Source organism: Nematostella vectensis, chromosome 9 (genome assembly GCF_932526225.1).
Source record: "Nematostella vectensis chromosome 9, jaNemVect1.1, whole genome shotgun sequence".
Classification (NCBI taxonomy): Eukaryota; Metazoa; Cnidaria; class Anthozoa; order Actiniaria; family Edwardsiidae; genus Nematostella; species Nematostella vectensis.
Window position 1 is genome coordinate 14309820 of NC_064042.1, and position 23955 is coordinate 14333774.

Below are 23955 nucleotides of genomic sequence, written 5' to 3' on the forward strand. Positions count from 1 at the left end.
TCCCTGCTGCTTGTGTCAATTCTTTGGAAGCCCTGTAAGTTCAGATCAAGCTTCTACTTTGGCAATGCGGGTTGGAAGAGTTGTCAAACCTTTCATCCCATGACAGTTTTATATAAATGGTGATTGAAATTCGATCTAAATTTCCCCAGTTATTTTGAAAGCCTTCGGCTAGGTATTTTTTTTTTTTTGCACAAACTTTGAATAGTTTCTCGAACATTTGTTAATGCGATTTTGCCCGTATGAGTTTATTTAAACTAAACTATTCCTCTTAATCTGTCGCCCTGACACTAAGGTCGAGGTTATCTTGCACTCAACTCTCTCTCTTAACAATCATCAGAAAACAAGATCACTCTATCTGCTATCGTTCGTGACTTAGATCGCTAAATTATCGGGACATGACAAAGTTCGGATAAGAAAATGTGAGGAATTGTCAGGGAACTATTCAAAGTATGTCTTGGCTTGTTCGCTTTCATAAAGAACTCAAGCTAGCTTTCTTTTGGGAAAGTAATTTGATATCTTTAAAATTTTTGGAAATGGATGGGAAAAAAATTAAAGCTTAAGTTGCCACCTGATAGAAATGCCAAATAAAATGGTGATAAAAGATTTATATCCTGGTATACTTCTGCGCAAAAATGGAGAAACATTACAATGTTGATCAACTTTGGATAACGGAAATGCTAAAACTGTTTTAAAAGTTCTTATATTCTATAAAACTCGAAGAAGTATGTCGTGGCGCCTAAAGTTTGTTTGGTAATTAGCCGATCCCCTTATGCCCCCCTTATGAAGGTCTATCTTCATATAAAATCATCTTGTTTCAGTGAACAAGGGATAAAGAATGTGGCTTTCAGTCTTCTTGTTATGAGTACATTTAATTTGCGGTTGTCGGAGGTTTTTATCTTCGTTCTTATCATACTTAAAAAACCCGCAAAGATAAGAATTAAACAGCCTGTTTTCAGAGCCCTCGTGCTCTAAGTAAAGTCATGTAGTTAAAAAGACTAACTGAACCTCCGTGCTGCAGTCAAATTAGTCCAATGGAAATTACTACCAACATTTCCGTACAAAAGAAATAAGTGCTTTTGTTGTAAGGGCTTTTTGTTTTCAAAAGATATTAAGTTATTTTTCAAGCCCTATTGTTAGAAGCCTAACACCTCCCTAATTTGTGTTCAAAGTAAGTTTACATGCTTTGGTTGGGACTACTTTACTTCAACTGGCATGAGAACTTGTTATATTTCGCCTTTCTACAATTTCTTTCTGATTTTTTTTTTTTTTTTCACAAACATATTTTGGTGAAGTGACTATGTCTCATTGCCAACAAAACTCCACTAGTTATGTATTCCTGTGATTTTTTAAACTTGAAAGAACTACAAGTTCTTTTAGATAGAATATTATTAAATTCCAAAAGTATTACGAAAGCTGCTGATTTTAGAGTGTAATCCTGTTCCCACGTTTAGGGATTGGATAACGGATGTCTTTTAATTTCGTTTTTATACTGTTGACAGAGAAGTGTAAATAATCTTTTTGAAATGTGCCAACTGCAAAATTGGCTGCTGGAACAATGCTGGCTGCTTAAATTTGATATTCAGATTAAAGTTTTGCTTTCCCGGTGTTTTATTTACCCCTTTCGGATCTAAACAACAGTTGTTATATCTTACGTAGCTGAAATTGCTATTTAATCTGGCTTTCGGAAGCACCAACTTGAATTTTAAAATTTTAATAAAGGTTTTGTTTATGTTGTACAGCGGTCTGCCAGAGCTTTTTTTAGTCAAGGTAACTGTCACTCATGTCGCTAGTCTCCATAGTGACAGAGGCTCTGGATTTGAATTAAGATAAACAGTTTTAAAGAGCTTTGTTCACGCTGGCATATGTCCATCAGGCTTTTTAGCTGTTACTTTTGAGTAAATAGAAGGTGCAGGAAAGATCTTGTAGGATATCACTGTATTGTTATGGATGCACTAGCAGACTAGTAGGACTAGCTAAGCATATACCACACCCTGTGAGGCAATTATAGCAAGCACAGCTTATTTTTGTTGCTCTAGTCACGTGTTTGAGTTTGCACCTGCATTTTTTTCGGATTTGTGCTGCTCTTAGCTGGAGTTTAGATGAATAATCATTTGCCTGAATTATAATGTAATCAAAACATCGCAAAACGTGAAAAACAAACAAAGAAATACATACGCGCCCTAGACAAGCATACTCTAACACTGAGACCATATATTCATATTTTCTCTTACACGCCTTTCCCCTTGCCTTGTTATAACTCTCCTTAATACCTCTCCATCTACAATTTCCTTGTACTGTAATGTCTGTATTATTTAGTGTTTATGTGAATAATGTAAAGTTAAACCTTTTTCCGACGCCCTGTCAAAGTGGTTTTCATTAGCCCATGCATCCTGTTTATAGCCAATTCGGCTAAGAAGTAGGCCATTTACCGTGAAAGAAAGTTCCGACAAACCCAGAAAACACAACAAGAGCCATTTTTAAAAACACGCCAAAATGAACTTCACGCATTTATGAGAACCACTAAAAGTTACTAACTGTAACGTCTTTCTCTCCCTCTTTGTTGACATTTCCAAAACGTCAGTTGCACCATTCTTCGTCAAAACACCGCAGGACAGAATTACTGCAGTCGAGGGCACTTCAGTCAGTCTTGAGTGCCATTTTGCCACGAGCACAAATCCTGAGATAGACTGGGAGCGACTAAATGGCGTCTTGCCCTCTGAGCGTGCGACATTGTCTAGGGAACCGCACAGTTCTCTTGTCATCGCCCGAGTCGAGGCCTCAGACGCTGGTCGTTATAAGTGTTACGCCGCCAATGATTACGGGTCTATCTTCCATGAGTTCGACATAGTTGTTCAGCGTAAGGACTTCAAATGTTCATTAAAAAAATCGATATCCACATACGTTTTTTTTTCTCACATCTTTTTTTCTTTTAAATTTTGCTGGCTGCAAAAAAACGCTTTTAGTTTCGCACATGAGCATCCATACGTAATAAATAATGCACTTTGTTATTTTTTGTGAAAATTTCCAGCCGAATAATGCCACTGGTTCCAGATTGGTTCCGTTCTTTTAAAACATTTCTGTCTTCCTTGTAGCGATGGGCAGCTAGAGAGAAGAGGCAAAGTGATTTCCCGCCTTTTTCTTCCCGCCAAAAGCAAAAAACGCGAGTGGTTCACTTTATAAATACCATTCTTCGAATGGTGAAATATTATACGTCTATTGATTGATCAGCGGTAATACTCCTTAGCCTTTGCTTAATAACACAGACTTGTAGAGCATATAACTACAAAATATACTACTGGTTTTTTTTTTCTTGTAAAGCTTTTTAGTCGTTAAGCCTGAAGCCTTTTAAGAGATTTCTTTATTGTTCGAAAACTTTGCCCAACCGATACTAAGAAGTTCCATGTCCCTTTACTGGTTATACCGATTACATACCGCAGAGCACGCGTGTGGTTTCTATCTTCTTATTATAATTTTTTTCGCCATTTGAACCCTGGTTTCGTACTCGTCTTGTTGTGGATGCGGTCTTCTCGCTACGTCTGTTCGTTAGATACATATATGGTGTTGTCTTATAATAATGCTAATAACATGGTCATTTATAATTTTTGTGTGGCTACTAGGAGGTGAGCTTGTATTTTAGAGAAACGTCTGACTTCGAAATTTTCTCGGTGATATGAATTTCCTGTTCAGCGTTTAATTACTACTTCATAAAATCGAATTATTCTCGTCTGGATTCATTTATAAAGTTCCTGTTAAAGGCTGGTTATCTCAGTTATATTACATACAAATATACTTCTCTTTTTTTTACATAAAAGAAATCATTGTTTAGTTGCGTGCGAATCCACGTTGTTGGGCTAGTGCATTGGTAACTGTCGCAATGTGTCTTTGCATGTTGCACGGGTGCATTATATCTGGATAATATATAAAGCAACGTCAAAACGCTTGGCTTGCTGCAAATTATTTTGCTTTCCTCTCTGCTATTATCATACTTTTATGTATTATCACACTTTTATTTTTTATGCATTGTAGAGCAACTTTGTCTATCAACAATGCATTGCGGTGTTAGGATTTACATTAAAACCTACAAAAGGTTTTTTTGAGAAGTTTGATCTTGTTTTGAACGCTGTTGAAATCAAAATTGGCTCAGGCAGTGCATTATGGATGGTGTGAGGTTGACTCTTTAAAACCCATTCTTACATTCACAACATTGACGCATGAATGTTTAAGCCGTCTTGGACCGCATTATGCATTTGGTTTTTGCCTTGTCCTTTCTTGTTTTCTTCTACCCAGCCATACGCACGATAACAGCATGCTTACTACTACGGGGCCTTTCTTTCTTTACATTCTTCGTACGTTTTAGGACAGGTACACAGGAGAGTGCGCATCTCCCCCCTTGGCGTCCCAAAAAGCGGGTCATTTCTTATTAAGCAATCTCAAACACTGTGCTTTTTCCATATGATATCCATAAATGCGAATCCCCCTTCAGCCAAACCTGGGTACGCGCCTGAAATCAACTTGTTGTGGGATAGGAAAAAACGCAAACATTCGGCTACAGTGGCGGCCCCCCTATTTTCAGACATTTGGCTTAAAAATAACAAGAATTATCAGGAAATATACGGAAGAACAATTGGTCCGCCCCCCTCTGCCTTGAAACTTTTGCTTCGGCCCCCCTTTTTAAAACTTCTAGATCCGCCCCTGGGCTAGAACAATCCGTGATCAAGAGTAGAGTTTTAGCCGAAATGTTGCGCTAGAAAGTTATTTCCTTATCCCAGTACAATATTCAATATTCTTCTTAGCACGCTTCTTGTCTAGCTTCATTACTGTTTCGTTCCTGATCCTACTCTTTGTTCTTTCAGGTTCAACTAGCTCCGTACCATCGCAGAGCAAGAAAGTAACTGAGGGCAAACTAACCGTCCTCGACTGCCAAACCGACACTAGTCTCCCCTCTTCCAATGTACTCTTCACGTGGACAAAGGATGGACGTGACGTCACGTCTAGTCAAAATCCCCGGATCTCGGTTTTAGTCTCCGGCTCGCTGTTTATTCGAGGCATAATGCGGTCGGATTCTGGAGTGTATCGCTGTACAGCTAAGACGTTTGATCAGACAGGATCGGGTATTGTCAATTACCCTGGATCGGATATTTTCCTTGACGTTCAATGTGAGTATTTCGCCAATCCATCCTGCTATTATGTTTAAAGCTTGTTTACAGCCGAAAACCAAACATTTTAGCATTCACTTATTATAGAATTATCCCCTCAAAATACCCCTAGAGAATGCCCAGAGCGATATGTTGTTAAACGTTTTTATGAGCCGCTTCGTTAAACCATTCAAGATGAAATGCAATACTTGAAAAATCGATTTTTCAATACTTTGTCTATAGACTTATATTGGTCTCCTCATTACAAAAATGTGTTTGTTTTTTAAATCGGACGAATATTAAATATTTTATGGATTTTTCCTTATTTTTCTCGCCTTGACCCCGAAAAACACTTCAAAATTCGAACCAAGTATCGCTACCTGCCGCTCGAAAAATAAACAGCGCAGAAACACAACAACACCACAGGAGGCAACCAGGATATATGCTCTCAAGATTATTTCAATATCGGCTTAATCAAATTAACATAGAATATTTGACAGATTTTCTCAAATATAGCCTCGCATCCATCATTTGGCACGATCGTTAAACCGACAAATTGAGGCCTCAAAAGTCGCGTCTGGTACATTGCTCTATCAAAAATGGTCATTTTTCCTAGAAAGACGGTCACCTACTTGTCTAGAATCTGAAATAAAATTTTGGGGATAATAAAATCCGGAGCGCTGAGAGCGCCAAGAAGATACAACACTTCACAGGTAATTGACCTTTCAACTTGGGCTAGCTGTGACTCCAACTGCTGAATAAGCAGGGAATTTTGGCTTTTGTCGACGCTCCCTCCTCAAAACAACGGTGAAAATAAATTTGAGGACCAATAAATATGTGTGTTAATGCTTACATTCATCGTTGTGCAAGATGATTTAGGAAAAACACGTATTTGAATGCGTATTTGAAAATCTTGCGTAATGTTTGTGCCCAAACAATTCGTGACATAGATCAAAACAACAAATTTAGTGGTTGCAAATTTTTCTCACCTCAGCTTGGGAAAACTGTTGATAGGCATCGTTTTTTATCAATGCCTGTTCCTCTACAAACGCATAAACGCTTTTAAAGCAAAGAACTATCTCAACTAAGGTTGATTTTTGTCGGAACAGCGCTCATTCATGTTGCCACGTGACATACCACAGGAAAACCATAACGGTTTTATTCAAATGGTGGGTAGGACTAGGGGACACATCGATTATTAACAAATTTGTTTCAGGTTAGGTATATACCATTTTTTAATATTGTTTAGTCTTTGCAGTGAAATAGTACCCGAAGTATCCGAAATATATTAACAAAAACTGATAGCAAGGGATTCCAAAAACGGAAAACAAAATCACAATAGTTTGAAACCCCCAAAGGCCTGATTAGTTTTTGCTATAACATTTATCACCGAGGGAAACTGGCTGTACAGTACACAATCAGATCTACATTGGGGAATCTGACTAGCGCTGTAAACGGGGATATGTGGCTCTGGCGCTGTTCATAGGGGTGCATAACTTGCTCTGACGCTATCCACGGGGGGATCTTGCTTTGGCGCTGTCCACCGGGGGGATCTGGCTCTGGCGCTGTACACAGGGGGATCTGGCTCTGGCATTGTTCACAGGGGGGGTCTGGCTCTGGCGCTGTACACAGGGGGATCTGGCTCTGGCATTGTTCACAGGGGGGGTCTGGCTCTGGCGCTGTACACAGGGGGATCTGGCTCTGGCATTGTTCACAGGGGGGGTCTGGCTCTGGCATTGTTCACAGGGGGGGTCTGGCTCTGGCGCTGTACACAGGGGGATCTGGCTCTGGCGCTGTACACAGGGGGATCTGGCTCTGGCATTGTTCACAGGGGGGGTCTGGCTCTGGTGTTGTCCACATGGGGGGATCTGGCTCTGGCGCTGTCCACATGGGGGGATCTGGCTCTGTCTACAGGGGGATCTGAGTCTGGCGCTGTCTACGAGGGGATCTGGCTCTGGCGCTGTCCACAGGGGGATCTGGCACTGGCGCTGTCTACGGGGCGATCTGGATCTTGCGCTGTCCACAGGGGGATCTGGCTCTGGCGCTGTCTACGGGGAGATCTGGCTCTGGCGCTGTCTACGGGGGGATCTGGCTCTGTCGCTGTCTACGAGGGATCTGGCTCTGGCGCTGTCCACAGGGGGATCTGGCTTTGGCGCTTCACAGTTGGAACTGGCTTTGGATTTGTTGCGATTGGGCATTAGGAGGAGTGACAGGTACATTTCTTGAGTACATCACTGAGTAGGTCAATAAACAGAGCTTTCCGCCGAGTGCTTGGAGGTATATGGATGTCAAGCTGCTCACACACCTGACGAAGCATTACAACACTGAGCTGCTTCAACTTCCCTTCCACCATCATGTCGCATAGGTTAAAGTGGTCATAGGCGATGGGATGCTGAAGCGCGACTTCTCTTATCACTAGGGTTCTAGTACTTGCATATGTGTGCTCTTCTAGCGCCGCCTCCTCATCATCACTGTCTACGGACTGGCGTTGTCGGTTCTTCAGAGCCTTTCTGGAAAAGTAAGACGTTATTTGCTGAGGCGTTAAAAATTCTTCAGGATTGAACAAGCGCCCGCCGTCTGAATTTTTTGCGTAGCGCATGTTGCGCGCGACCGCGGAGGCATCAGCTTTGTTACCAGTCTGCTGCCCAATGGAAAACATGTCATCTAGATATTTTTTCTGACGCTTTGAAAAGCGCTTGGTCTTCTTGGTGGATTTCAGCGCCCATCCCATTTCGAGCTGGTGTGCAGCAGGGTCTTGCTGGTGGCCTGGTCTTGTCAGTGCTGTTGATGCTCCCTCCTGAAGACGATGAGTGTACCTGATCTTTGCCATGTCGAGCATTGTTGCTCGAGTGTCACGCACTTCACACTCCCCATAGGCTAGATGCCTCTCAAGAGAGGAAAGCGACATGAATGTGCGAACACATCCCTCATTTGTGCACTGAAATAGTGAAGAGGAAGAGGACGACTGTTGCGATGCATGGCTCTGAGTATTTGGTAAAGTCGTTGCTGTGAAGCCACCAGGGGAAAAGGTCTCCCCAAATGACGTCTCAAATACAGTGGCTACGAAAGAGGAAATGGAAGTAAAATACATACAATTGCGAATAAAAGCAGAATATTCCTAACATAGGGTGACATTTATTTTATTTTATTTTTCGATCCATGCGGCGCATATTAGATGAAGATGGATAATAGTTGCACCGCTCATTTGAATAAGTATAGAAACCTATGCCCACCTTGCATGTCGTCAACAGGAAAACCTTTCCCTCGTCCCACATCGAAAGCTCTCCATGAATTGATGACGCTGCCTTGGTACTCAAAATTATTGAGAAAGCTGATTCCTTCCCACTTGGCGCTGAGAGATTGCTTGATGAGAGACGCATCCACTAGTGCTATACGGACCCCTTGAAGACCACCATATGACAGCATAGCATTCTTCAGCTGTTCAAGCGTCGTCACGTCGTGTCCTTCATTGATATACTTGCGAACATGCGCCTTTATGTGCGCCGCTTTCCTGTCGCACGGTCCCTTGCCTCCTTGTGGATCGCTGAAATCTGCACGTTCGACCCTTATCCCAGTTCTTTTCTCCATGTCGGCGTATGCGGCTAGTGTGGCCGCACTGTGGTAACAGCCTGCGTTGTCCTGACGTAAGAATGCCTTTTTTATTTCAGGGCACTCGCTCTTGATGGTACGCAGGACGTGTTCCACAATATGAACCACAGCAGAAGCATCTTGATTGCAGTTCCTTGCGATGTGAACGAAGGTCTGAGTTTGGACCTCATCCCCGTTTTTCCTGGCCACCACACTTATATGCCAAGAAATTCCCCTCTTGGCAAACCAGTCCGTCTGGGACTCACGGTATTTTTTCGGGAGAAATTTCATCGCCCAGTCGTCTGTGATCAGTACTGAAGATTCGTCGAGATCTGCTATTACTTTAATTCTTGCAGCATCCTGTCGATTGCTGCGAAGAAGATGAGCTTTCCACAGCTGAATGTCCTCTGCTGCCTTCCCACATCTATGGCGAAGGTCTATTAGCTGATCCTCTATAAATGGAAGGATATCCTCTTCTAGGGAGACTTTGATCGCTGCTATTACATCGCTTAGATCTTCGCATTGGGGACAGGAAAAGTCGTGCTGATGGTCACAATCTTTGCGAAACAGTCTATCCCTGCTGTCGCTCAGCGCCCATGTACTGCAGTGGTCGGCCACAGGCGATGAAGCGCTAACGTGAATCTGAAATGAATGCCATACAACGGCTTTCAGTTGTACATTGCAAAATCAATACAAAAGAGAGAACATTAGACTATAGATGCGACTTTTGTGGCACTGTTGTTTTGGTTTTTTATTTTTGTTTTTATTTTATGTATTTTTTAATAGATATGTTAAAATGTTTAAATTTTATATTTTAGCAATAGAACGGAGCAGTTTTAATGATAGGATGGAATTATTTTCACACTGATTTAGATCACTTTTTAATTGTAATAAATAAATATGTCACGCAAGTACTCTCTCACCACACCCCTCCCCCCACATACGCATGTTTTTATTTTTGCTCATTTGCTAAAAAAATTATTCCGTCTCGTTGTGTACTTTTCTTGTTCATTAAACGATGTGACGTCATTCATGAATTATCAGAGGACAGACGCATGCAAAGTATAATTTTCCATAGCCCTGGCTAAACAGGCAAACGTGTTTCGTACATAAATGCTTGATGAAAATGTTTTGAACTAGTTCAAATATCGGGAAATGCGTGTTTAGCCAGGGCTTGTAATAAAAACAGGATGCAAATAGCGAATTTTACCTTGTATTCTGACTTCAAATACTGTTTGCTGGCCTTTAGTTGTTTTTGAAGATTTTGCGCAGTGCCCTGTTCAATCGCCCCGCAGTCTTGCAGCTCCTTGACGATATCGCACAGCTCATCGAACGCACTGCTACCTTCAGCTGCAACATAATCGAGTCCTTGAAGTGACTTACGCACGGTTGCACTACAAGCAGAAAGGATGGCTAGCATCGTTGTTCTCCCGAAAGGCTTGAATCCACTTTCTTCACAGTAGCTCTGGTATTGGCGGACGATTCTTTCCGGTATCATAGTTCTTATGACATTCGGTGTCTCGAGGATTTCGCCAGAAGACAGACAGAGGTGCTTTAAACCAAATGGCAGGTCCTGCACAATGTGAGGACTGGTGATAAAGTCCAGGAAGTGGTCCAGCTGCTTTTCTTCGATCATCACTCGCACCTGTTTGATAGCAGGTCTTGGTGCACCTCTGCCGAACTCTTTTTTATGTCGCCGGGCAGCCAAGAAGAGATATTCTGTAAGCCCTGGAATAAAGCTTTTTAGTCGCTTGAATGGTACCAGATCAGCCATAACAGAAAGTATTTCTCGTCTGGTTTCCCATCCATTCGCCAGGTGATAGGCCTCGGCTAGCGCTGACAGGTATTTGCCATCTACCCCGTCGTCACTACCAAGCTCTTTCTCTACAAGTCTAGACGAGGTTAGAGCTCCCCAAAGCTGTGCCTCGTCACCAGGCATCATGACTCGCATAGAAGATACCACGACATCTTTCGCCTGAACCACGTGACTCTTTCGGGTCCGCGCACTTGCCTCTCCCCAGGGTTTTCTTATCTTGTTTATGCGCGTCTCTACACCACAAGCTTCCAAAAAACTGTTCAACTTTCCACGAGGTTCTGGTGGCATATTTGGAAGTGTTTCAGAGGACGCTGTGCTGCTACCACTTTCTCCAATAGGGACATATAGGCTTTCTTCTGCTTGATCCTTCTGCGTGATATCTGTAGATGTAATGGGCGTAATGTACTCGCCTGGTGTTACGACAGGTTCCGGAAGTGTTTCGTCGCCTTTGGTTTCAGCAAGGGAAAGGTTTAGAAGTGTTTCGCACAATTCTACTACCTCATTCTTGGCTTCCTAACAATAAAGCAAAGCAAAGTGTCTTACTGCGTGGTTCACCATTAAAGTTAAGTAAATATTGTCAAGAAAGTGACATCTTTATCGAAGCTATAGTACTATTTTTTTTCTTCGGAAATCTAGGCATGACTCTTATTGTCCCCAACACAACTTACCAACACGGCTCTCGGAAAGGGCTCGAAAATGAGCATTAACGGTAATGATTATAAACCGATTACGAACGCTCCACCACAAGAAAAAAACATACCTCCAAGGCCGGCACTTGCGGTTGTTCTTTTACATCCTTGTCTAGTCGCTTTCGGCAACGAGTACAGATTACTGTAAAAAATATAATATTACCCATTAGGCACAATAGAATTAGACGTACCCTAGGGCAGCAGGAACATAGTTTTATTAGGAGATATCCCAATAAAAACACGAAATCACTTCACTAAAATGTTTTTTTCCCGATGAATTGATAAGTCTAGAAACTCTGTTCCTACAGCCTTGTCGTTTTCTAGGTTTCTCCACTCTCCTCCTAAATCTCGAACTGTTTAAACAGGACATATCTCGTTTACCACATCTATGGCTTCCGGTTCGATTGATACTGTGCGGTTAAGATAAAAATACTTCCTTACCTGAGCCAACAGGTACAAGGATGCCTGTGACCGCGAACAGTTGCTTAGATTGTGCTAAGGTTATTCCACGTTCCCCTTTAGCGCGGCTCCGGTGTTCTGACCACGATAATGGGCAACAGCAGTTCTTACGATTACTGCGCCATCGGATACCATGTGAATCGCGATGGCTTGGACAGATAGTGACCTTGGTGTATTTTCCTTCAGGGTCAAACAAACCTGGACAGCAAATCAAACTGTATGTTTTAAAAAGTGGTTATTCATAGTGCGTCAATGTTGAAATTGTTTTACCTGCACGGGCCAGAAGCAGCTTCGCTTCGTAATCTAGCGAAACATCCCTCACCCCCAAAGAACGGAGATGCTTCTTGATATCTTTAGTGCAGTTTGTGATATTCACGCACTGCACTATACCAGGGTTGTCTTGACTAGCGCCACACGTCCCGCCTACAAACTGAGAGTACGAGCAAAACGCCATATTCTCACTAAAACTGAGCAATACGGACAGCAAGAAGAGACCAGCGTATGAACACTCATAGAACGCATAAGTTTTAGCGGTACCTGGTACTGGTATAAAAAACTATCTGTTTATTGCCAACTGTCAATTTCCAAAACAAAAGAGGTGTAACTTCCGCCCCGCATTGGAATAAAATCCATTATCCGGTAACTTCGATGGCGTACAATTTCAAACAATCCTTACGGTTGGACATTATCTATTTCATTCTATTCAAAAATAAGTAAAAGGGTCATATTATTTGGTTAGTTGCTCTTTCTCTTTTATCTTTTTTTTGTGTGTTTAAGGAAACCTTCGGGATTCCTGTGTGCGTTTCCGGTCATAACCAAAACATTCCGGGATCGCAAACCGAAGTGAGTTTTAAAGCGTTTTTTCTTCGTTTGTAAAGGAAAAAAGCGTTGATAAAAAACGATGCCTATCAAGTGCTTTCGCAAGCTGAGGTGAGGGAAATTCGAAACCACTAAATTTGTTGTTTGATTTATGTTACAAATTGTTTGGACACAAACATTACGCGCGATTAAATATAAGCTATTCAGATACGCTTTAAAATACGTGTTTTTCCTAAATCATCTCGCACAGTGATGAATTCAAGTAATAACACACATATTTATTGGTCCTCAAATTTATTTTCGGCGTTGTTTTGAGGAGGGAGCGTCGACAAAAGCCAAAATTCCCTGCTTATTCAGCACTTGGTGTCACAGTTATGCCCAAGCTCAAAGGTCAATTACCTGTGAAGTGTTGTATCTTCTAAGCGCTCTCAGCCCTCCGGATTTTATTATCCCCAAAATTTTATTTCAGATTCTAGACAAATAAGTGACTGTATTTTCAGGAAAAATGACAATTTTTAATAGATCAATGTACCAGACGCGACTTTTGAGGCCTCAATTTGTCGGTTTAACGATCGTGCCAAATGATGGATGTGAGGCTATATTTGAAAAAATCTGTCAAATATTCTATTTCAATTGGATTAAGCCGAGATTAAAATGATCTTGAGTGCATATATCCTGGTTGCCTCCTGTGTTGTTGTTTTGTTTCTGCGATGTTTATTTTTTGCGCGGCAGGTAGCGATATCTGGTTTAAACTTTGTAGCGTTTTTCAGGGTCAAGCCGAGAAAAATAAGGAAAAATCCATAAAATATTAAATATTTGTCCGATTTTAAAAAGAAACACATTTTTGTAATCAGGATGACAAATATAAGTCTATAGACAAAGTATTGAAAAATCGATTTTTCAAGTATTGCATTTCATCTTGAATGGATTAACGGAGCGGCTCTTATGGACATTACTCAGGATATTATTGACCAATAGAGAAGAAGAGAGTTGCTCTTTACTAAAGACTCCGCATCTAGAGATATTCTTACTTTTGAGGCTTTCATGAAAAAATATCGTCATGGACAGCCGTTTCTAATTTGTTTCACTGACGCAATCATCAATGCATCATTAGCTTTCATGACCGCTCGAGGGCACTGTGCTAAGATAAATTTATCTAATATGCTTGTTTCCCATCGTATAGTTCCTCCAAGTATCATCGTCATCAGTAGCGTCGTTACTGTCGGAGAAAACACAGACGCTCGACTACCATGCGTGTCGGAAGGGAACCCAGCTACCGAAGTCACGAAGTGGACCCGAGTAGGCGGCGAACTTGGCCCGCCGGATAAATTCGTTGTGCTCGAGAGGGGTTCGCTTCTGATTCGAAAAGTGAAAAGGTCGGACATGGGAACGTATGTCTGTACTCCTTCTAATTATATCGGTGCCGGAAAACCTGGAACTACAAATCTGGTCGTGCAAGGTGAGGTGAAAACTGTAGTAGAGTTAGCGAGATCTTGTGGAAAATGCAGTCATAAATCGCGTATAGACGCGCAATGCATCACGGGTAGGGCGACTCAGATATTTGCGTGCCCGCTCTTTTTCTCAAAGAGACTGGGTCATGGTCTGTGATCATGAAGAAGTATAAAGCGAAATTTCTGCAGCGTGAATTTTCAAATTAGCAATTAGCTTTTTTTTTTTTTTTTTTATGACTAACTATATATGTCATTCCTAGTTGTTCCGACGTTCACCGAAGTCCCATCCAGCGTAGTTTCCGTACGCGTCGGCGAGGAAATTCGGTTCAAGTGCTCGGCGGTTTCCGAGACCGTTCCGAGCGTCAGCTGGCGGCGCGTCGGAAAGGCTTTCTCGAACCGAACCCAGACGAGTAAGGGCTTGTTGACCATATTAGGCGTGCAGACCGTAGACCACGGAGAATACGAATGCGTCGCCGAGACAGATAAAGGAAAAGCCGTCCACACAACGACTTTAAACGTCATATGTAAGTCAAACGTAATCATTTCTATATACAAACCACAATAATATTTATAGCCATTATATAAAGGGTCGACAGCAATACTTCCTCTTTGCTAAGTCTACCTTCTCATAATGATTTTTTTTTCGCAAAAGCCGGTTGATTTCGAAATGCATTGCCTCCCCGTGAAAATGGCAACAGTTGCCTTATATCACTCAGCCCTGTTCACACTGATACATCTCCCTTGATGGTTAACCAACCACTGACTCTTGTCCACGTGTAGCCGTTCCTTCGAGGCCTACCATCACAGCAGTCAGCATCGAATACACAACAGCAAGAATCGTATGGACAGCAGGATACGACGGAGGATTCGCCCAGCGATTCCGTGTCTGGTACCGCAGGTCCAAAGACTCAGATAGCCAGTGGAAAAAAACGCCTCAGCTGCCCTTGGGAACCCTGTCTCACGAGATACCGGGACTCGTAGAAAACACTGAGTACTACTTTGCAGTGCGAGCTATTAATAAGGAAGGGCCTGGGGATTTCAGTCAGATTATGTCGCAGAAGGGAAGCGGTTCTCCGACCGTAATAACAAACAAGCCTCGTAAGTAATGCTACATCCGGAGTACTATTGAGACCTGAGACTGATATGATATGAAGAATTTGATATGGATTGCTTCAGCTAAAGTCGTCCCAAACGACAGCGAAAAATACTTACCATATTGACACATCTCTACACTTTCGTTTGAGAGGTTACTGTGATTTGTCGATTTGTTATTGGTCAGCACCATGCCAAGAAGTTTCTGTGCAGGAGAATAAACGCGCTTCAAGAGAAAAAAAAGACGGAAGTCAGAAGACGATTTAGCTCTTAGAAATCGAGTTCGTAGAATATTGTAAACCGCAGTTAAGACACCTTCTTTTGTAGGCTAAATGAATGTTACTGGAACCGTTTTGGTATTTATCTATCATGTCCGGGTGCTTGACTTGGCTATAGGGTTTTGCGTATTTATAGAGCAATACCGTATGCCGGTTTTTTTTGTTGTTGCTTCAGCCTGAATATTACTGAATACTACTTGTTATTTACTTGAGTTGTAAATATTATATTAGTTTGCCTAAAGCTAACCGGCTCTTCACATAAAAACGTTTTTTTTTATCTATTTTTTAACAGAAGAACCACTCCCTCCCACTGACGTCATTGTCAACATCACGTCAGACGGCTACGTGTTGTCATGGAAACATGACCCTGTCCCTGGACGACCATCGGTCAAGGCGTTTGTTGTACAATACCGCCAGCAGAATGCGTCGTCCGAGTGGATCGAAGCGGATGGCAGCATTCCTAGCGACACCAGAACCTACACGCTGAAAGCAAAGCACTTGAGCCCAAATACGGACTACGAGTTTCGAATCTTTGCTTACGGGAACACTAGAAGTCGACCTGCGTATGTCTCAAATACTTATCATATCGGTAAGTGAGAGAATAACAGATATCGATGTCTGTATGCAATGCTAAAGTTCCGTTCGGCTAGTTTTATGCAAGAGATTTGTTAAGCATGTATCAGTTAAGCATGTAAGAGTTTTTCGCGGTATTTTGAGTTACCGAGTGAGAGTGACCGACTGGGGTGACCGAGCTAGCATGACCGAACGATAGTGACCGAGTGAGAGTGACCAAGTTAGCGTGACAGAGTGCGGTGACCGAGTGAGAGTGACTGAGCTAGCGTGACCGAGTGAGAGTGACTAAGCTAGCGTGACCGAGTGAGAGTGACCGAGTTAGCGTGACAGAGTGGGGTGACCGAGTGAGAGTGACTGAGCTAGCGTGACCGAGTGACCGAGTTAGCGTGACAGAGTGAGAGTGACTGAGCTAGCGTGACCGAGTGAGAGTGACCGAGTGAGAGTGACCAAGTTAGCGTGGCAGAGTGACCAAGTTAGCGTGACAAAGTGGGGCGACCGAGTGAGAGTGACTAAGCTAGCGTGACAGAGTGAGAGTGACCAAGTTAGCGTGACAGAGTGCGGTGACCAAGTTAGCGTGACAGAGTGGGGTGACCGAGTGAGAGTGACTGAGCTAGCGTGACCGAGTGAGAGTGACCAAGTTAGCGTGACAGAGTGGGGTGACCGAGTGAGAGTGACTGAGCTAGCGTGACCGAGTGAGAGTGACCAAGTTAGCGTTACAGAGTGGGGTGACCGAGTGAGAGTGACTAAGCTAGCGTGACCGAGTGAGATTGACTAAGTTAGCGTGACAGAGTGACCAAGTTAGCGTGACAAAGTGGGGCGACCGAGTGAGAGTGACTGAGCTAGCGTGACCGAGTGCGAGTGACCAAGTTAGCGTGACAGAGTGGGGTGACCGAGTGAGAGTGACTGAGCTAGCGTGACCGAGTAAGAGTGACCAAGTTAGCGTGACAGAGTGGGGTGACCGAGTGAGAGTGACTGAGCTAGCGTGACTGAGTTTAAGCGAAAGCAAGTGAGAGAGTGACAAGCTTGAAGCTTAGTTTTTCATACGTGTCACACACTCTAAAATAGGTCATGCAAGAACCTCTGGTACTAAGACAAACAATATGGAAAAACAAATATAACAACAATAATGAGCTGGGCATCGCCATTAGTCTTCACAAATACGTATAACTCTTTGTGACTATCTCTTCATTAAATGTCTCGTGCTTTTGCTTCAGCTGCACCGGTCGTTGCCAAGCGCATGACAAATGATGACGTCATACCCATTGTTGCGGGTGTCCTGGGCGCCTTGGCGTTCTTGGTTCTGCTTGGTCTCGTCTGTTTCTGTTGTCTTCAATGCCACGCCAAGAAAAAAGGTAGACTTGACCTTAATTTTGGAGAAGTATTCTCTGAAAAAAAATGGCGGTTTTACCTAAACCATCAGCTTTTCTTGCTGTGGAGCTATTTGTTGCTATACTCAGAAGCTTGATTTTTTTTTCTTTTGGATTTTTTTTCTGGATATTCTTTTTTCCGTTATTAACAAGGTATCTGGATGACTGACAATATTCATTTTCATAATACATGAACAAAGATCAGGTTACCGCGGTGATCGAAAGGCTGGTTATAATTTATCGGTTTACTTTTCAGGAACAGAAAATAGCAAGTCCAAAAAGGTCCATTTTGTTCTTCCGGATGGGTGAGTGCTAGTTTCTCTATTATACTATCTTCCAAATAAAATCTTCCTATTTTATTTCCAGTTGTCTTCTAGATTCCCCCTTTCCTGTCAGTTAGGCCATTTTTCCTTTTTTATCTCATCCTACCCTCCATTCCAGGGTGCAATGCCACTGAAATTTAGAGCGTTTTCAGCCTTAAAATGCTCCAAAAAAGAAAACGGCTCAGCCCCAATTGAAAATCAGACATTCTTATATAAGAATGCTTATTGGTAATGCGAATGACAGTTCCAGTACTGAAAGGTGCCTATAAATGAGCTCCTGCGATGCCAGAGCTATAGATCGATAACCTTTATTTGACAATTGTATTAGTGACTCATGTTCTTCTGCATTCGATTGAAATATAATGAGACGCATTTTACCCTTCAGTTGTAGAACTGCCATTTGCCAATCGCCATTTGCCGCTTACACTGTCAACGTTATTTTACTAAGTATATACTTCCTTTTTTTTCAAAGTCTTTGAAAATGTCTTCAAATGTACTGGAATTTGAGTTCTGGAAATTTGTACGATACGTGTAGGTCTTATCTTGTTAAAGTCCTTTCTTCAAACACGATATTGCATCAAAAGTCTCCCCTAACAAATATCGTACCGTAAATGCCTCTTTCGCTCGCGATTTTTTATTTGCTCCTCACTTTTACCGACCCTTATCCTTCTAGAATGACGGATAGATTAGTTGTCATTATATATTGAATAATAAATGATACAAAAAACAATGTATGAAGAATCAATGAGTATTTGACGGGTGGCCGCGTAAACAAAACCCTGGAAATCTGGACTTCTATTGCGGGGAAATCGCCAATGACGGTCGAGCTGATAACCCTGCTAACGGCACAAGCTCTTAGGCATGATAAGTGATAATAAGTGATAAGTTATTTATGAGATGATATCAGCGCGTCTGACTTGCTTGTCTTACCAATATTGTAGCTGCGGTGTTAAATTTAATATATACAAAGACATTGTCGTGGGATCTTAAAGATATATGGCAGCTGAAGTAATTTGTTTGCTCCCTTGGCTTGGGGCTTTCTTTGTTTACATTCGCCAGGGTTTTCCCCGCGATGGGCTCACTCTTCAGGTATTATAAGCATTGGGCTTCCTCGTGTTCTCGAATTTGAATTATAACTACCAAGTTGTTGGAAAATATAGCGATTCCTGCATTCTTTGTTTGCCAACGGTTAGGAATAAAACAAATATCTAACTTTGAAACAGATGCAAGTCGTAACATTTACCTTCAGTGTCGAAATGGTTAACCACAGAAAGTAAACAGTCTGAAAACTTTTGTGTTTTGACAACATACAGATATTTAAGGCTTATGTGGTAGATATAAAAGACATATTAGAAAGTTATATACTTTTGATATTGGGTAGTTCTCCAGAAATGTTTTAATCGTTTGCGTGACAAAGGATTAAATTCAAGGTAGCTGATTTTAGAGATTGCTGAATTTTGACTGGCGGACATAACTTTGTAATTCCCTGTGAGGCCTCTTTAGCGAAATTAAGAAAGAATAAAGAGACTTCAGGTAGCAAAATAACTCCAGATACATTCTGCTTGTGAGTTTAAGGTTGGGATTTCTTTTATTTGTTCTTTCATTCTTCCCCCCCCCCCCCCCCCCCCCTAGATTGATATATTTATGAATTTTATCATTTTGGGCAGCTACACAATACAATATACCCTTTTTTACTATTCCGTATTCGCTAAATTCGTCATTTTTTCTTTATAGCTCGACTCACGCATACGAAGGAGAATCGGAAGACGACTTCTGTGACTCCGAGATCAAACTAATGCCCGAAGCCGTTCGATTCACTCCCGACATTACTACGGAAGAGAAGCGATCAAAGCGCTCGCCTATTACAAAAGAGGATTCCATGCTTCTCTTGACTAACGTTCCGTATGATGAACCATTCGGTGGTCAAATGCTTCGACACAAAGATCTAATACAGGAAAGCCCCTATCAGTCACCTGTCCACTCTCCGAAGGACAAGGTTCTTTTCTTCGGAGAGCCGTCGGGCTGGTACGACTGTACCCTATCCCGGCCTGCATCTCGGGAGGTGCGAGACTCTTACGACCAGTTTTGCCAATCGCCTGCCGATGCTGGATCGCGTGACTCACTGGACCGCGCGTCACGCAAGCGTGCACTATACGAACACAAAGGATCTAAGATTCACCTAGTGAAGAAATTCGATTCGAATTCGAGTCTCCAGTTTGAAAAACCGCCAGCCAGGGAATCGCGTTTTAGTGCGATCGCCGAAGAGGTGGACTTAACAGATGTGTCTTTGATAGGATCCCACAAACGTCCCCATCACCATTGGTCAACGCCCGAAGTATTCCGCGGGTCAAGGGTCGATGACTCAAATAACAACAAAGAGAGTCATAATTCGGACTCGGAATCGCTCGACTCATTCTCACGCAGACGAAGGCGGCGGGCGAGACCTGAGTCCTACCACGAAGGCGCGGTGTCTCAGCAGCCAGAGCTTGTACCAATTAGCGAACAGGACTCGAATCCAAGCTTCAAGTGTTTGTGTGAAGATAGCACGGATGAGAAGGATGCGGCTAAAGAGGACAATAGGAGTTCGTATCTACACTTAGAGCGAAACGACTCGCAAAAATCTTCGTTTGTGGATCAGCTGAAGGGATGGGAGGAGGAAGCCATAGGGCAGCCTTATCAACGACACGAAAGGACTAAAGCCGGTTACTGTAACGTTAGCGATTCAGATAACAGCGTCTCGCCGGCACATTCTCTCGTTTCTTTGTCGGACTCCGACGTAGACGCTGAGATTGCGCGGAAACTTCACGAAGGTGGCGAATCAAGGCCGCTATCTTATTCTGGGGAACCCGATAAGTCTCACTTGTATCGAGCGGTGTCTTACCTGAAGTCTGTTGACACAGGTTCAGCGTCGGACACAAGCGAGATGGACGATAAAAATGTGAACACTCTCGATCGTGATCGACGTCAAAGTAGACTATCAGCTCAACACAATAAAGACAAGGAACAAGAAGCAGTTACAACCCTAAAGGATATTAAATGTACGGATTCTCTTGATCAACTTAAAGTCTGTGATCCGTTTTACCGCGCTGGTAGCAGGCCCGCAAGGACACCCTCTAACGCGTCCAGCGGTGTGTTCTCGGTCCAGGTCTCCTCCAGTGAGACGAACAGCATCGAGTCGTCTCCTCACCAGTCACGCAGACGGTCTGCGCGATCGAGCGGCACGTCTTCCAGCGGGTTTGACACCGCCTCTTCACGAGGCAGCTACAGTAGTGAAGGCTTTAGGACCATCGATCCTGCCAGGGCGCATGCTCTCAGGAACACCACCGCTGGTCGATTCCCACACTTGGAGGAACCTTACGAGTGGGATCGCGAAGGGACTGGGAGTGAATTTGAGAGCGGAAGTGACACTGGCGGTTTTTCCTTTAAGCCGAATATGATCGCTAACATGCGACATCTTCTGGACTTGCAACGGCGCCTCGGGATAGACCTCGACAGCGCCAGCTCGAGCGAGTCGCTCCCGGACAAAGAAAAATACGAAAAAATGGCGGCCACGGACGCTCTGGAGTTTTCTCCTAGTTTATCGCCAACTAAGTACCATGTTGATCGGTACAGTCTCGAGGAAAAGGACAAGCGATGTTCCAAGCTTATGGAGGAGTATAAGGCGAATAGGAGAGTAGAGGACGAGAAACTTAACGGTAGCATTATCTACCAATCGTGGGATCTGTAACAAGAGTCCACAGTAACAGATAAGTAGCTCGTAAATAGTTCTTGTTACCACTGTTCATTAGCGCTTAAAGAAATTACTAGCAGGCCATTTATAGTGCGACGCACGCTACCGTGGCCACTAATGCAAAGTGTTATAGTTACCAAGGAAGGTAGCCAATTAGCGTCCGAGAATCCAATTTTAATTGACACGAACTCCATAAGTAGGAGCAATCCTTCCTGCACTCAAGTGTGTCTTTCACTCTCTTATTGGCTAAAGTTTATGTTAGTTTTTTTCTCGGGTCCTTATTGGTTTTAACGGTTTACCTCACCAAACTGTCAACTGCCACGGTAGCGCGCGTCGCATTGTTATAGCTTAGGATGGCTTATTTAGTAAAGATCGTAGGTCTATGTTGTTGCGTTGATAAGGTTAAAGTTAAGCTACGCTCGCAGTAACACATGAGTGTTAATAGGACTTTGCTTTTGACGATTTGTTGATATTTATGGTCTATTTCTATAGGTCTATTTAAACCATTAAGTCGTTGCATTGAATTTTGTTTTATTGTTCAAAGCACCTTTTTTATTCCAACACAAGTACGTTATTGCCACTAAGGTTTGACGACATTGAAGTTTTGTTTTGAAAGCACGTTTTGATCTGCAAAGATTAACAGTAAATTTTTTTTAGTGCTTCAGCACTTGCGCGGTTATAGTTTAACCGCTGTCCCCAGGCAGTCATGATCGCAGGCTCGACATGTTCAGGCCAGGTACTTTTCAGATTTTTTTAGTCAAAGTATGATTTTTGCTGATGGTTTTGAAGTAAATGCTAGACGTTTCGCAAATGCAACTAGGCAAATAACATAATTGAAATTGATTGTAGAAAAAATAGATTGAATATGTACATAGTAGAGAAAAGCATCTTTAATTTTATATTCCATTGTAAAGTTCCATGTAAGCTAACAAATTCCAGGTAGCTCGTGAAATTATTGATAACTTGAATCGCAGTTATCGAAACTTTGAGGTTTAAGTCATGATTGCGCCAGTTTGCCATTTCTCTTAGTACGTCTCCCGCTCGATATAATGTGTACCAGTCTGTAAAAAAATGTCTAAATGATCGGTATTACGAATTCAAGGTTCGTGTTCTAGTGGTCACTTTGGTATAAGTTAAAGGGGTTGTTTCATTAGCTGCGTGCATTTTTTGCGCATGGTATTTTGTGTTTCCGGTGGGCCATACTAATGGGACAACTTTGTGATTTTATTCCAATATAATATATCACACGAATGACCATTAGAACCGAGGAAAATTTAGGTTTGATACCTGATGCTCGTCATCCTCATGGATGAATGTTAACCGTGGCCCACGGGAAACTCGAAATACGGCACCTTTAAGCTTATATGATTACCAGTGCTTGTCGATAAGGCTCCCATATTTTTACTTGAATTTGCTAAGGTTAAAGAGCTTGTTAAAAAGATTTTTATACGCAATTTGGCTGACAATTTGTTGCATATCACTATAGATTTTGTATTCGTATTTTGCTTACTAACCTTGCACTCTAAGTAATCACAAATCCCTTTTTTATGCGATAGCTTGACTTATTTCAGCCGTTGAAGGTCCTGATTTTGTAATGACACGTTACGTTCATGATCAGAGTCTAGAACAGCTTACCATGTTGATCTAGCATCTAAATTTATATTAAGTGCGCCATACATTGTATATTTTTTTATGATTTTCTCACCAATAATTAATAATCCTTGACCATTTTTATTTTAACATATGGGAATGTAGACGGAATTGATTGATTGTAATGATGTTGAAATAAAATCAATGACTAACTTTGCTTTCCAACCGTATCCTTGAAGTTATCTCGGAAGGCTGTACCACTCCCCCACCCCCAGACACACACACACGCACACGATATTTCAAGGCCTTCTACAGATCCGCACTCCATCTTCACAAGTAGTTCTTTGGTAACCGTTTGAAAACGGGCCAGTAAATATCTAAGTCCGCAAAACTCCAACCCTGATGACCTTATAAACGGGCATGAACCATATATTTTTAGATTTTCGAGTAAAGGGAGAGTTAGTTATATGCCAATCATCCGATCACGCTACCAATAGCAGAGGGAAGGCCCCTATCGACTCATGCACTGCCCTGGGATTGCGCGAATAGTGAATGGGAGGGTTATAGGCGATTGTCCGGGTAAAATGACCTTTTTTAAATACAATGGGTGTAGTACGGTAGACTATAAGTGACGAGGCTATCGTCTACCAATTCCGTTACTGTAGGGTTAATGACCTCATGTCATATCCAACTCTGAACAATGGGTAACACAATTTACCTATACTGCCAAAGAAAGAGATACCCCCGAAGACGAGAAAAATCGATTGTAAACCTTACTAGCGTATTGACAGCCCTTAGTCTTGAAATACGCAGAGGCAAAAAAAATACGTATAGACTTGCTTATCCCGACTGGTTTGATAGTGATTGTCGCAATAGCAAACATACACTAACTAGGAGACTTGGTAACGGAATAAGTCGTAACCCTGGTGACGCACACCTTAGAAACACCCTGCATAAACAGAAAAAAAAGCTATAAACATCTGTGCAGAAAAAAAGGGTATAATTATAGAGCTAAAACCATCAATGAGCTTGATTTTAAAAATGC

The 23955-nt window shown here is 42.4% G+C and overlaps 3 protein-coding genes across 6 annotated transcripts in view; 1 reads left to right on the top strand and 2 right to left on the bottom strand.

The window, feature by feature from the left end:
* Window positions 1–23127, top strand: part of LOC116614255 (protein turtle homolog A) — a 35147-nt gene extending 12020 nt beyond the window's left edge. For 3 of the 4 annotated variants that reach the window (XM_048732345.1, XM_048732347.1, XM_048732346.1), the window contains 9 exons: window positions 2582–2857; window positions 4854–5156; window positions 13690–13965; window positions 14218–14481; window positions 14738–15055; window positions 15620–15916; window positions 17115–17252; window positions 17524–17572; window positions 19325–23127. In XM_048732345.1, the coding sequence (XP_048588302.1) occupies window positions 2582–2857; window positions 4854–5156; window positions 13690–13965; window positions 14218–14481; window positions 14738–15055; window positions 15620–15916; window positions 17115–17252; window positions 17524–17572; window positions 19325–21317 (3914 nt within the window). In that variant the 3' untranslated portion in view covers window positions 21318–23127. The remainder of the gene's footprint in view (window positions 1–2581; window positions 2858–4853; window positions 5157–13689; window positions 13966–14217; window positions 14482–14737; window positions 15056–15619; window positions 15917–17114; window positions 17253–17523; window positions 17573–19324) is intronic. The other variant, XM_048732348.1, reaches the window with a different exon arrangement.
* On the bottom strand, window positions 7155–8226 carry LOC125572199. The gene has a single exon (XM_048732349.1). The coding sequence runs from the start codon at window positions 8224–8226 to the stop codon at window positions 7333–7335; it is 894 nt and encodes a 297-aa protein (XP_048588306.1). The 3' UTR covers window positions 7155–7332.
* Window positions 8259–9427, bottom strand: LOC125572200. The gene has a single exon (XM_048732350.1). The coding sequence runs from the start codon at window positions 9012–9014 to the stop codon at window positions 8337–8339; it is 678 nt and encodes a 225-aa protein (XP_048588307.1). The 5' UTR covers window positions 9015–9427; the 3' UTR covers window positions 8259–8336.
* Window positions 23128–23955: the final 828 nt, after the last annotated feature.

Coding starts and splice junctions, on each gene's coding strand:
- LOC125572200 (XM_048732350.1), bottom strand. CDS start 9,014: ATGAAATTTCTCCCGAAAAAATACCGTGAGTCCCAGACGGACTGGTTT.
- LOC125572199 (XM_048732349.1), bottom strand. CDS start 8,226: ATGTATTTTACTTCCATTTCCTCTTTCGTAGCCACTGTATTTGAGACG.